Consider the following 13,498-nt stretch of genomic DNA (forward strand, 5'->3'; position numbering starts at 1 on the left):
ATGTGTCTGCTCAAACGGTCAGAAACAGACTCCATGAGGGTGATATGAGGGCCCGACGTCCACAGGTGGGGGTTGGGCTTACAGCCCAACACCGTGCAGGACGTTTGGCATTTGCCAGAGAACACCAAGATTGGCAAATTCGCCACTGGCGCCCTGTGCTCTTCACAGATGAAAGCAGGTTCACACTGAGCACATGTGACAGAGTCTTGAGACGCAGTGGAGAACGTTCTGCTGCCTGCAACATCCTTCAGCATGACCGGTTTGGCATTGGGTCAGTAATGGTGTGGGGTGGCATTTCTTTGGAGGGCCGCACAGCCCTCCATGTGCTCGCCAGAGGTAGCCTGACTGCCATTAGGTACCGAGATGAGATCCTCAGACTCCTTGTGAGACCATATGCTGGTGCGGTTGGCCCTGGGTTCCTCCTAATGCAAGACAATGCTAGACCTCATGTGGCTGGAGTGTGTCAGCAGTTCCTGCAAGACGAAGGCATTGATGCTATGGACTGGCCCGCCCGTTCCCCAGACCTGAATCCAATTGAGCACATCTGGGACATCATGTCTCGCTCTATCCACCAACGTCACGTTGCACCACAGACTGTCCAGGAGTTGGCAGATGCTTTAGTCCAGGTCTGGGAGGAGATCCCTCAGGAGACCGTCCGCCACCTCATCAGGAGCATGCACAGGCGTTGTAGGGAGGTCATACAGGCACATGGAGGCCACACACACTACTGAGCCTCATTTTGACTTGTTTTAAGGACATTACATCAAAGTTGGATCAGCCTGTAGTGTGTTTTTCCACTTTAATTTTGAGTGTGACTCCAAATCCAGACCTCCATGGGTTAAAAAATTTGATTTCCATTTTTTTTATTTTTGTGTGATTTTGTTGTCAGCACATTCAACTATGTAAAGAACAAAGTATTTCAGAAAAATATTTAATTAATTCAGATCTAGGATGTTATTTTTGTGTTCCCTTTATTTTTTTGAGCATAGAAACCTAGAAACATAGAAACAGTGTATTATAATAGAAAATAAAAACACCCACAGCAACTGAAGTTGTAGCCATAGTTTACAAGAAACCACACTATTATATTAAAACAACCGACACAAAATAGGGAACACATTGTTAATGTCCTTTTGCGTATTCAAATAATGAGGAGCGTAATAATAATGTGTGAAAAACATGACTTTTTAAACATTTTATTACAGAGCCAAGCAGAGTCACGAAATAAAACTAAACTAAAAAAGAGAAGCTGTAAAAACCTTGAAGAAATTATTTTGGTTACTAATAAAAAAGTTGCACCACCACAGGCGCCAAATCACAAAAAAAGTGCCTGGTCATTAAAGGGTTAAAGAGACGCCGTGTGCGTTTTTGACAGGTTAGCTGCATACAATGCATGCGTGTACTTTCCCTACGTCTGGTATTATAGCTCTGACCCCTTAGAAAATGGCTGCAGCCTATAGAGCGCTCGGACGCTTTATATACGAGTCTGAATTCTTGGCAGATCAGAAAGCATGTGTGTGTTTGATGGGAAGCGAAACAAAAGTCGTATTCACGGGCAGCGGAGAGAGAAAATGAAAACTCTGTTTTGTAATCGGCTTATCCCAAAGTGGAAGAATTCCGGCTCTTAGCCGAGACTGGTTACACGGAGCCCAGCAAGTGCTTCCAGTGGCGTCTAAGTGCTTTGCAGCGAGGAACACTTAACCCTTTCTGGCCCTGACACGATGGCTCGGGCAGTGGAGTCCTCCTTACTGGATGTGGCTCAGTAATGCATAGACTATAATTGGGATGGGGGATGGAAGACGATGGTATGGCGCTGTTCCTAGTAGCCATGAATGGGACAGGGCCCCATGGATCAACTGATTGGCGGGGGTGAGCAATTCTAAGAGAGAGGCCTTCAATTTTGTCGCTTAGGAGAACCCCTTTAATTTAGATGTAATATATTTCAAATGCCTTCAAAAATTGTATATTTTCTTTCTGCTCTGGCAGACTCCAGCTGTCCTGCTACATGGGCTCCCATTCATCTTATAGGGCAGCAGGTTTGTACCCATGACACTGGCTGACCTGTTACATGTGCGCTTGGCAGCTGAAGGCATCTGTGTTGGTCCCATGGTGATATGTGCCCGTATTGCTGAGAAAAATGAGGTTTTAATATATGCAAATGAGCCCCTAGGTGCAACGGGGGCGTTGCGATTACTCCTAGGCTCTGCTCTTTCTGCAACTGCTGCGCCTTCTGCACGCTGACAGGCAGTGAAAACGCCATCACACCTGACCCTGTCAATCACTGTGCAGAGGGAGCGGAGCTTCCAGGTGTAACGGCAATTGCTCCTAGAGGCTCATTTTCATATTTTCAAACCATTTTCTCACAATGCAGGCACATATGAAACGTGGGACATTTTTAGGCTACTTTCACACTAGCGTTTTTTGCGGATCCGTCATGGATCTGCAAAATCGCTTCCGCTACCATAATACAACCGCATGCATCCGTCATGAACGGATCCGGTTGTATTATGTCTTATTATACAGCGTTTTTCTGTCCACGATGGGGACACAACCAAACGGAACGGAATGCATTTTAGTGCATTCCGTTTCGTTCACTTCAGTTTTATCCCCATTGACAATGAATGGGGACAAAACTGAAGCGTTTTCATCCGCTATTGAGATCCTATGACGGATCTCAATAGCGGAATTGAAAATGCTGGTGTAGGGCTGCAGTAAACGCTTATTTGAGAATCGAGTATTCTATCAATTATTTTTTACGATTAATCTAGTAATCTAATAAGAAAACATGAATTAATAGACTGTTTTCCTTTATAAAAACTCATCCGACCTCCTGCCATCAGTCCCCAACACCCTTTGTCCCCCCCCCCCCCCCGTGCCCCCCAGTGCCACCATCTCCTCCTCCTAGCCATGTCCCCAGCAACAGTACTTACCTTTCCTGTAGGGGCGCCGCTCCACAGCTCCTCCATCTTCTTCTGTGCGCTGCACTGAGGTCACACAGCGTCGGGTCATAGTGCGCACTTACGCGGGCCGGCGGGTGAGTGAATAGCAAGCGCAAATTTTTGTGTCGAATTACTCGATTAAATTGAGTAATCATTTCAGCCCTGCGCTGGTGTGAAAGAAGCCTTAGGTGTCATGCGGTGGTTCTCAGGACTTCACTTCTCCAACAAGAAAACGAATGAAAAGTGCATCTGTAAAAATTTGCTTGTGAACGAAAGAGTATATTTTCAATTCACTGACATGTAACATCTGCATACCCCCATTTATTAAACCTGTCTAATGTCTGTTGTCCCTGGCAACCAATCACAGCGCACCTTTCATGTCTTAAACTGCTGTGGGAAAAACAAACGCTGCCGCCTGACTGGTTGCTCTGGGCAACAAAGACAGTCTTACTCTTAGGCTCCGTTCACATGTCCGTGGTGTGTTGCGGATACGTAACACACCCGCCCGGCACCCCTATAGAAATGCCTATTCTTGTCCGCGAGCTGCGGACAAGAATAGGACTTGTTCTATCTTTTTCGGAGCTGCGGACCTGAAGATCGGGGCCGCTCTCCGCAAATGCGGATGCTGACAGCACACTGTGTGCTGTCCGCAACCATTCCGTCCCCATAGAAAATGAATGGGTCTGCACCCGTTCCGCAAAATTGCGGAACGGATGCGGACCCATTTGCGGACGTGTGAATGGAGCCTTAGACAGTGTTAATAATTGAGGCTTATTGTATTTTCATGTTAAATAACCATCCCAAAAAGTGTAATAACCTGGTCCTTATACTGTAAACATATGGGGGGGGGTTAATTGCGCTCTGTAAAGGCCTCCTGAGCGGCGGGGTCCAGCATGTACGCTAGGAATGAAATGAATCTCCTGCATTTAGTGAACTAAACACGAGGCATTTGGAAAGCAGGGAGTGGGCGAGCGTATTACACGCCAAGAAGACTTGCTTTTCACGTGTTTGTTCCCCCCCCCCCTTTATATATGGGCGGTCATATTCCTCTGACTGGTGCAGGGCTATGGGACAGGACTGGGTTAACTCACATGTGACTCGCCCCCTCTGTTGTACCCAATTAGCCGCTACCCCATTAACTCCATTTTCTCCTCTGAGAATTTCAATTACAGGCAGTGATATCTAAAGCGATGAGAACTCCTCCGAGCTACTTCATGAGACGTATGCTGGGAATTGGCCCGAATAGCCTAATTGCTAATATTATGCATCAAGGATTCCATTTGAGAACATTTGATACCACTTCGATTTTGCGTCATGAGAATGTCGTGAAGCATGCTCCTCTTCCAGGCGGTCTGCCAGGCCGGCATGGTTAAATGTTCCCATCTGTAGAATTAGACCTATGTAAGCGTGCCAGCCCTACAAACACCGCGTACAGATGGGAATGTATCTTATTAATACCTCCCTGGTAAATGGATGCCAAAATGCCAGCAAAATTCTGCGCTGATTTAAAGGGGGTTTTCTGGGAATTTAACAGCTTCAGGACCAGACACCATTTAGGCGTTTTATTTTACATGCATTCATTTAATGGCTTTTTATTGGTTGGGCTAGTGACTTTTCCCTGTGGTTTTTCTTTCAGGAATATTTCAGGTTTCTTTTTGTATCATTTTTACGCCTGTAGGGGGAGCGTTATCAAACTGGTGTAAAATAGAACTGGCTTAGTTGCCCATAGCAACCAATCGGATCTCACCTTTCATTTTCCCAAGGAGCTCTGAAAAATGAAAGGTGGAATCTGGTTGCTATGGGCAACTAAGTCAGTTCTACTTTACACCAGTTTGATAAATCTCCCCCATAATTTTATTTTATTTTTTTAGAATTTTTAGGCTTGTAAACTGAAAATTGCTAAAAATAATCCGATTTTGGCTAACGTCACGGCATTGATTCTCTCTGTGAACTTTTTTGGGATGGGTTAATTTTTGAGTGTTTGTCATTTACGTAATTTTTTTATGGTCTGTCCAACAAAGTCCAGAAAAGACCACAGGGGGAATTTATCATTGTCATTATTTTTAAAGGGATTCTGTCATCAGATTTTACCCCTATAACCTAAACATATGCTCATGTCCAGACTAATAAGAAGAATCCTAAGCTGGCCTTATTAAACCTCACTGTGGCTCTATTTGCCCGCCCGCACCCCTCGCCGTCCGGTGCCCAGCGCCGCCTCCGCAATCCTCCCAGTCCCTCTGCCAGATCCCGCGCCTGCGCACTAGGCTCAGCCAATCTGCAGGTCATATCAGGGTTGAGCGAAGTGCGCATTAGGCCTGCGCATGTGCGCTGCGCTCAACGAAGCTGCTGCCAGGAGTCCGCACGGGCGCATCATGCTGAGCCTAGTGCGCAGACGCGGGATCTGGCAGAGGGACTGGGAGGATTGCGGAGGCGGCGCTGAAGACAGGGAAGGCGGCGCTGGGCACTGGACGGCGAGGGGTGCGGGTGGGCACACTGTATTAATGCACCTCCCCTTGGGCACCTTAAGTAAGTGATTGACAGGTTATAAAAAACAGTTTTTTGGGCAAATAGAGCCACAGTGAGGTTTAATAAGGCCAGCTTAGGATTCTTCTTATTAGTCTGGACATGAGCATATGTTTAGGTTATAGGGGTAAAATCTGATGACAGAATCCCTTTAAGCTACAGTCACACGGCTGCATCTGTGTTGCAGTCCGCAAAACGCACATCCGCCAAATATGGATACCAGCCATGTGCATCCCGCAAAACGTACCAGAATAGGACAGGTTCTATAATTTGCAGCACGGATATGGACAGCACCTGTGTATATGAGGCTATATATTTTTTGCTGCACAGCAATCCTAATCATAGGAGAAATCCATCCAGTACAAGTGACCGTTGTGATTTTTAGAGATGTGTTGGGTCTAATTAGCCATCAAGAAGAAGCCTTCCACCAATCGTGACCAGTCACATCATCACCAGGATCAATAGAAGCAGCGGCAGCACTGACCTGAAAACCCCTATTTTATAATATATCTGGTACCAAGCTCCAAATACCATGCTGCCCTTCACATAGTTTCCCTTCCCTTTCCGTAGAGTTTATTGATAACTTTCTGTCTACCTGTAGCCACCACTAGGTGGGGCTAACCATGTACAGACTAAGATACTATTGAACTAAATGCTAACTGTATTTTATAATGGAAAGTAGGGGTGGGCGATATAGGCGATATAAATTTGTGCCACGATATGGATTTTGTGCATATCGCCTATATCGCCGAACCGCGATAGGACCACGGAGCGGTAGTGAATGATCGCGCTCTCGGCGCGCACCATGTTCTCCTGAGCCGGCACAGTGGAGAAGGAGGGAGTCCCTCCCTCCCCACTGTGCGCGGCTGCCGCTGGCTACTAATAAGAACAAAGTAGGAGGAGGAGGGGAGGGACTGTGGCCACTGCGCCACCAATGAATGCCTGAATACCAACGTTCATGTGCCGGCCATATCCCGGCCCCTATGACTGCACGCTGCGATCCGCCGCAATTAACCCCTCAGTGGAGGGGTTAATCGCGCGGATCACAGCGTCCTGTCAGAGGTCGGGTGCCGGGAATGTTCTTCAGTCTCTGCATTGGTGGCAGTGGGCAGTTCTGATCGGAGTCCCAGCAGTGTAATGCAGGGGCTATGATCGATTACCATGGCAGCCAGGAGTCACGCTACTGAAGTCCTGGCTGCCATGGTATGTTAGTGAGCAGCATTATACTCACGTGCGCCGTGGCCGCCGGTGTTCCGGAATTTTCTGCTACCCGGAATTTTTTGCTACCCACGTCACTTCCGATAGTGACGTGGGAGGTGTGTCTCTGACCTCGGCTTCTCATTGGCTCTGCCAGGGGGTTTGTCGGCACAGACGCGGAGGATTTACCCGTAGCGTGAACGCGCCGAAGGTAGCATAAAATTCCGGGCCACTGCGCATGCGCGAAAAAGGGCCGAAGGTAGCAGAAAATTCCGGCCCACTGCGCATGCGCGAAGAAGACGACCGAAGGTAGCAGAAAATTCCGGCCCACTGCGCATGCGCGAAAAAAAGACGGCTTGGCGCAGGCGCTTGACAGTATTTTTATTAATTGGTCACTCAGACCACATTACGTCTAGCTTGAAGTGCTGACTAATATACAATTTTAAATCTTTATTTCATTTCCTTAAAACTATCTTCCACAATATAGACATAATACTGTCAAGTAAACGTCACAGAGGTGCTGAAGAGGTCTAGATATTTGTATTTTGTTAACCTTTATTGTTAACTGGACTCGGCGCTACTGCGCCAAGCCGCCTTTTTTCACGCATGCGCAGTGGGCCGGAATTTTCTGCTACCCTCGGCTCGCGGAAAAAGGCGGCTCGGCGCAGGCGCAGTAGCCCGAAGGTAGCAGAAAATTCCGGCCCACTGCGCATGCGCGAAGCCGGAATTTTCTGCTACCTTTGGTCGTCGTCTTCGCGCATGCGCAGTGGGCTGGAATTTTCTGCTACCTTCGGTCGTCTTCGCGCATGCGCAGTGGGCAGGAATTTTCTGCTACCTTCGGTGCGTTCACGCTACGGGTGAATCCTCCGCGTCTGCGCCGACAAACCCCCGGCAGAGCCGAGGTGAGAGACACACCTTCCACGTCACTACCAGAAGTGACGTGGGTAGCAGAAAATTCTGGGTAGCAGAAAATTCCGGAACACCGGTCGCTCCTTCTGTCTGTGTGGCGCATTGCTAATGCTTATATCATTAGCAATGCGCCGCACAGACCTATGAGAAGAAGGAGCGCCCGTCGGCCATGGCGCACGTGAGTATAATGCTGCTCACTAACATACCATGGCAGCCAGGACTTCAGTAGCGTCCTGGCTGCCATGGTAACCGATCGGAGCCCCAGCATTACACTGCTGGGACTCCAATCGGAACTGCCCACTGCCACCAATGATGGGGGGGAGGATGGGGACCCTTTGGCCACTGCCACCAATGATTAATACTGGGGAGGGAGGGGCTGTGGGTTTGAGTTACCAGAGGGGGCTGATAAGAGGGTTAGGCTGGGGGGCGGATCAGGGGCTGGGGGGGCTGATCAGAGGCTGGGGGGGCACATGAGAGGCTGGCTGCCATTGTCAGCTCCCTGCTGTTGTGTGCACAAAGCACAGGGCAGCAGGGAGAGTGCAAAGTCCTATTCACCCTAATAGAGCTCTATTAGGGTGAATATGACAAGGGTTCTAGCCCTTAAGGAGGCTAATAGTTATTAAATAAAAAGTAAAAAAAAAAAAGTTTAAACACCCCCCCCCCCCAAATATAGAAAACAATATATCGCACATGCTTAAAATTATATCGCAATATAGATTTTAGGCCATATCGCCCACCCCTAACGGAAAGCCAAAATCATTTGGCGATTGCTCCGTGATAAGAGACATGGTGATTGGAGCTCCTTATCAGAAAAAAAATGCAGCTCTGACTATAAAGATATGAATGCGGTGGCACAGAATTTTACACTTTAAAGTGAATGCCACCTTTACGCACCATTTCCGTTGTCTACCAGTTAACGATGTTGATGTTAGGTTTGGTATTTTGGGCTGATCACTGTATTTTTCAGACTATAAAATGCACCCCATTTAGAAAATAGGAGAAACCTATTTCATAGACAGGTGTATCTTGTAGTCCAAAAGAAGGGTAAGGGCCTAGGATTTTCTGAAGATTCCAGGATCAGAACTTGCAGGTAAAGATAATGGAAAAAATATGAGGAGTCGGCCATACCAGGCATTGTAAAAATGAGTCATTGGAGCATGGGACCCTCACCAGTCACAAAAATGGGACTCCATATCCCCTGCAGCTCCCTGAAATAAACGGAGTGGGTGGTCGGGCATGCGCATGACCACTCCATTAATTTCCATGGGAGTTCACAAGAATGGGGGGTCCGTACCCCCTGCTGCCGCTACAGTCATTTCCATGGAAATTCTGTAGATAGCCAAGCGATGCAGCAGCTATCTCCGGAATTCCCATAGAAATTAATGGAGCCGCCGGTCGTGCATGATTTTATTTCAGGAGGCTGCAAGGGGGGTACGGAGCCCCCGTTCTTGTGATCGTAGGGGTCCCAGCGGTAGGACCCTCACCGATCTAATAGTTAACCCCTATACACAAGATAGGGGATAACTTAATGTAACCCCTTTAAATGATGCAAAACTGACCACAACACACCCAAATCGCAGAGCGAAAAACCGTCCGGTATGGTGCTGTCCTTTAAAACATCAACTTCACACCCAAAACAACTAGACATCAGGACAGCAATTGTATAGCACAAAGTAATACATTTTTATTGAACATATAATTTCTAAAACATTGTTGAAATCACATATATATTAGCAGCATTAAATCCCACAGGAATGATATCCACAGGTCTGTCACTAACAATTACTCCCCCAAGCTGTGGGTGTACCCCTTGAGAAGCAGCTCTTGATTTAGGTGGGAAACCCACGATTTCCAGTTCCTGTATAGGTGAGTGATATCTTCTTACTGTTTTGTGTTCTTGCAGGTCACTACACACTGGAAAGCGTCTCAAGATATTCCCAGTTCCCTCAGAAGCTCCCTCAGAAGAAGCAGTTGGTACAGGTCAGTTTATCCAAGAAAAGAGTTGTCTCATAAAGAAACCCTCTTTCCATATGTTCTTACAGGGCACATGCTCATCATGGAGGACGGGCCCCCATGCTATGAGCCAGGGCTTCTTTCAGTCCTTCCATGTATTGCAGTGTTCACCACATTCCCCCTGCACGCCAGGAGGAAACGTATGACCGGCTGCAGCCGTTCCCTGGTCATAATGATGCCTCTTAATAAATGAGGCGCTTCTCTGCCCTGCCATGCCCCATATACTGAAGTCTACACCAGCTACAGGCTGGCATAGACTTAGCTATCACTTTCCGGCAAAAGCTGTAGTAAATCCAGCGGGCAGAGTGAATCCTTGCTTCTCCCCCCGAGCCCCGTCCCTTTTCTCTGCACTTCGGAAAAGTGCTGAGAAGCTTAAAAAGTAGCAAAGTATTGCTAAAATATGGCGTGCGCCATAATATGCAACTTTTTTACGCCACAATAGTGGCATAAATACTTTTGTAAATGTCCCCCCTTTTTTTAACATGTTCCTTGTGTTAAAAAAACAAACAAAACAAAAACACAATTGCGGTTAAAAAGTATGCATTTTTTATTTCCAGATGCGTCATCACTGGGATACCAAAACTGGATAGATAGGCAATCGGATGGACGGCTTCAATAAAAAAAAATATATATATATCTTGCAGCTGTAGATACAGCGCAAGCAAAACCGTTTCTTATACTCTCCGTTCTTTTTCTGTCCCTCTGCTGGTTTCTATAAATGCACAATTCTCTTCCTCTGTGTTGTGTGCTCTAGGCCCATCAGATATGTACCCCATGCTGCTAATCACCCTCTGAGGGCTCATGCACACGACCGTTGCCTGTTTTGCTGTCCGCAAATAGCAGGTCCACAAAACAGACACCTGCTGTGTGCGTTCTGCATTTTACGGAACAGAACGTCCAGCCCCTAATAGAACGTAATCCATAATGCGGACAAGAATAGGATATGTTCTATGTTTTTGCAGAACGGCCATGCGAGCATACAAATGCGTGCAGCACAGTGTGTGCTGTCCGCATCTTTTGCGGCCCCATTGAAGTAAATGGGTCCGCATCCGTCCCGCTTTTTTTTTTTTGCGGATCTGATGCAGACGAAAAATACGTTTGTGTTCATGAGCCCTTTTACTGTGGCTGTCACTGAGACTCTGGGTGAGATACTGCAGCTGCATTCCCTTCCTCCCCCTCCCTTATTCCTCTAGGTTTAGACTAGATGGATTTTTTGGGGGGTAACAGAGAAGCCTGCAGGCAGTGAAAGGGTGATAAGCCATTAATGCATATAGCTGAGGCATCTCAGTCAGCCAGCCAGAATCCTACCATGTACTGATGAGGGGCGAGTACCCCAAAACAGCTGTCTGCAGACTGATAATGTAGCTTGGCTTTTTTTTTTTTTTTTTGCCGGGCCACATTCCAAAGTTTCTTTAAAAGTTGAACATTGCTTCATAGGAAGCCACTTCCAATAGGTGGCAGTAGCGAGACTATTTTGTTTCTCCTTTGATAAATACTTCTTTGTATCTTATTTTCCTTGGTGCATCGCCTCTAAGTCTCCATACACAGCTGGTGTCCTTAAGGAGAGCCAGTATCTTCCCTAGAAAAATGGTTCTCTTTCTCTAGGAGGTGTCCCATTGCATAGGGTCTCATATAGACACATAGGGGGTCATTTACTAAGCTGAAATACGCCCATTTCAGGCACAGATAGAGGTGAAACTAACCGCTGCGCCGCCATCTGTGCCCGAAATACGCCTAATTCGCCCTGCTCACGTCAGGTCTAAAATTGTGGGCGGATAAGGGGACGGGCCGGCAGGTCCATCTCATTTACCATATTCTATGCCTGTTTTAGGTGTAGACAATGGTATAAATGTAAGACTGTAAGGAAGATGGCTTACATTTAGAAGCGGAGCTGGACTTACCGAAGTTATGGAGAGGCCGGCGCCTCTTCATAAAGCCTCGGTCACACGTCAGTTTTTTTTGGTCAGTGATTGTGAGCCAAAGCCAGGATTGGAGCCTCCACAGAGATAAGGTATAAAGATCTGCTCCTGTTCTGTGTTTAGAGCCACAATCACTGATGGAAATCACTGACCAAAATACTGACGTGGGAATGAGGCGTAACTCCGGCGGATCCACCGCCAGCTATGGGCCGGCGTCTAAACCTTCGATCTTAATAAATGTGCCCCACACACTACATAGATTTTTGCACAAAACAGTAATAACAACGAGTGCCCTTTAATATAATGCTATTTACCATTCTTTGATCCGATTTCAAATGAGACACTTTGGAGAGAACAATATACAGTATATAAACATTATCATTTATAGGGACGTGGGCTTTTTAAATAAATAGTTTGCCCCTCGGTAATATCTGGGAGTGCTTAGCATTGGGAGGTAATGTCGGGTTTCCTCTAATCCCTTTATCCCCCAGGATTTGCAGAAGAAAGGTGAGAAAACTCAGGGTGCATTGTCAGTTAGTAAGACGGGATCTAGTTTTTATTGGGCTACATGCCCATCAAGTTAACCAGCGTTTCAGCCCATAAAACCGAGGCTTCATGTAGCAGCCTGTATGACGGCTTTATCCCAATGGACGCTTTGTTATGTGGCTGTGTATCTGATCAGGCAGAAAGCAGGCTCAGCTTTGCTAAACTCTCATTTTTCACACATTTGTATTAAACACCTCTCTGCCTTATGAAAAGCGCCTTTCACAATAGTGACACCCAATGCACGTTGCTTCGTGTCAATCATCCTTGTGTTGTCTGCTCTGAGGGACGCGTTACCGATAGCAAGTTACAACATTTCTACCACTGCAGAGGACGAACCCTTTTACTTTCATTAGTTAAAATTTTTTAGGCGCTAAGCTCCTGTACATTCATGAGATCTCTGTGTACTGTTGAGGCGCAACGCGAGTGGTCACCAGAACAGAGGTCTGATCGGACCAAAGCAACTGCGTATATATTTTATTCTAATCCATGTCCGTCATGACTTGTGACTGTGATTGGCGGAGGGTGAACGGAGGGCACTGGTGGATCGTAACTTTGCTTAGCAGATTTAAGTGCCATTCATGTTCTGTGGAAAGCTGGGTGACAGCCGCTATTAGCGCTGTCGTAGCGGTCACCTCCCTAACCCAGAAAAGAATAATCCAGATTGCAGACATCAGCAACTGCAGGCCGGCGCTACGTGTCCCGTGATTTTATTGTCCCGGCATCACATAGGAAGGTTTGATCAGATCGCAGCGGTGCAGCAAAGGGTGGAGCATGTTCCCTGGGTGCCACTGGGGGTGCAGGTCATATATGTACAGGGTCAGGGCAGCAAATTGAATCATTCCCAAAATGAACGTTTTAAACTGTAAGCAGGATGCTAAAGGCGCACATAGGCCCAGGAGAGACTGCGCCCTGCACAGCAGCATTCGTGTCGCAAGCAGTGTGCCCACTGAAAGGAAAATTCAGCGAGAACGGCAGAATACAAAAGGACTAAAGAGATGGTCGCCCACTACCTTGTTAGTTTGTTTTGAACAGTTTCATGCCTTGACGGAACTGGCTTTCTCCTTCTCGGGACAGTTCTCCTTCTCTGGACAGTCACTGTGATTTCGTAGTAAAGAGATCACAGAGAGGCACGGAGCATTATCAGTCATGTTAATGCTCCGTGCCTCTGCAGTCTGCATCGGGTCTTGGCACTCTTTCACGGAGCGGATGCCACGCACGGCATCCGCTCGTGTGAACTCAGCCTTAAGCTTTTTGTTATAGACGCACTGGGCCAGAGTTTGTAATGAAAATTGAGCCAGACTTGTGGCAAACATTCCATATGCGCCACATATACTAAATGCCTTTGACACTTTGCGCCACTCTTGACAGTGCGGGCTGGCACTACCTTATTTTTTTTTTGGCCTAAAAAAGTCACAAACCCTGTCACTGAGACGAAATTTTGTTGCACGTGGC

General features: G+C 47.1%; 1 protein-coding gene across 1 annotated transcript in view; it reads left to right on the forward strand.

The window, feature by feature from the left end:
* The window catches only part of MRPS31 (mitochondrial ribosomal protein S31), an 80,386-nt gene that overhangs the window by 44,368 nt on the left and 22,520 nt on the right, over positions 1–13,498 (forward strand). The window contains exon 5 of the mRNA XM_040426082.1: positions 9,472–9,548. Within this exon, the coding sequence (XP_040282016.1) occupies positions 9,472–9,548 (77 nt within the window). The remainder of the gene's footprint in view (positions 1–9,471; positions 9,549–13,498) is intronic.

This window comes from Bufo bufo, chromosome 3, assembly GCF_905171765.1.
Source record: "Bufo bufo chromosome 3, aBufBuf1.1, whole genome shotgun sequence".
Taxonomy (NCBI): Eukaryota; Metazoa; Chordata; class Amphibia; order Anura; family Bufonidae; genus Bufo; species Bufo bufo.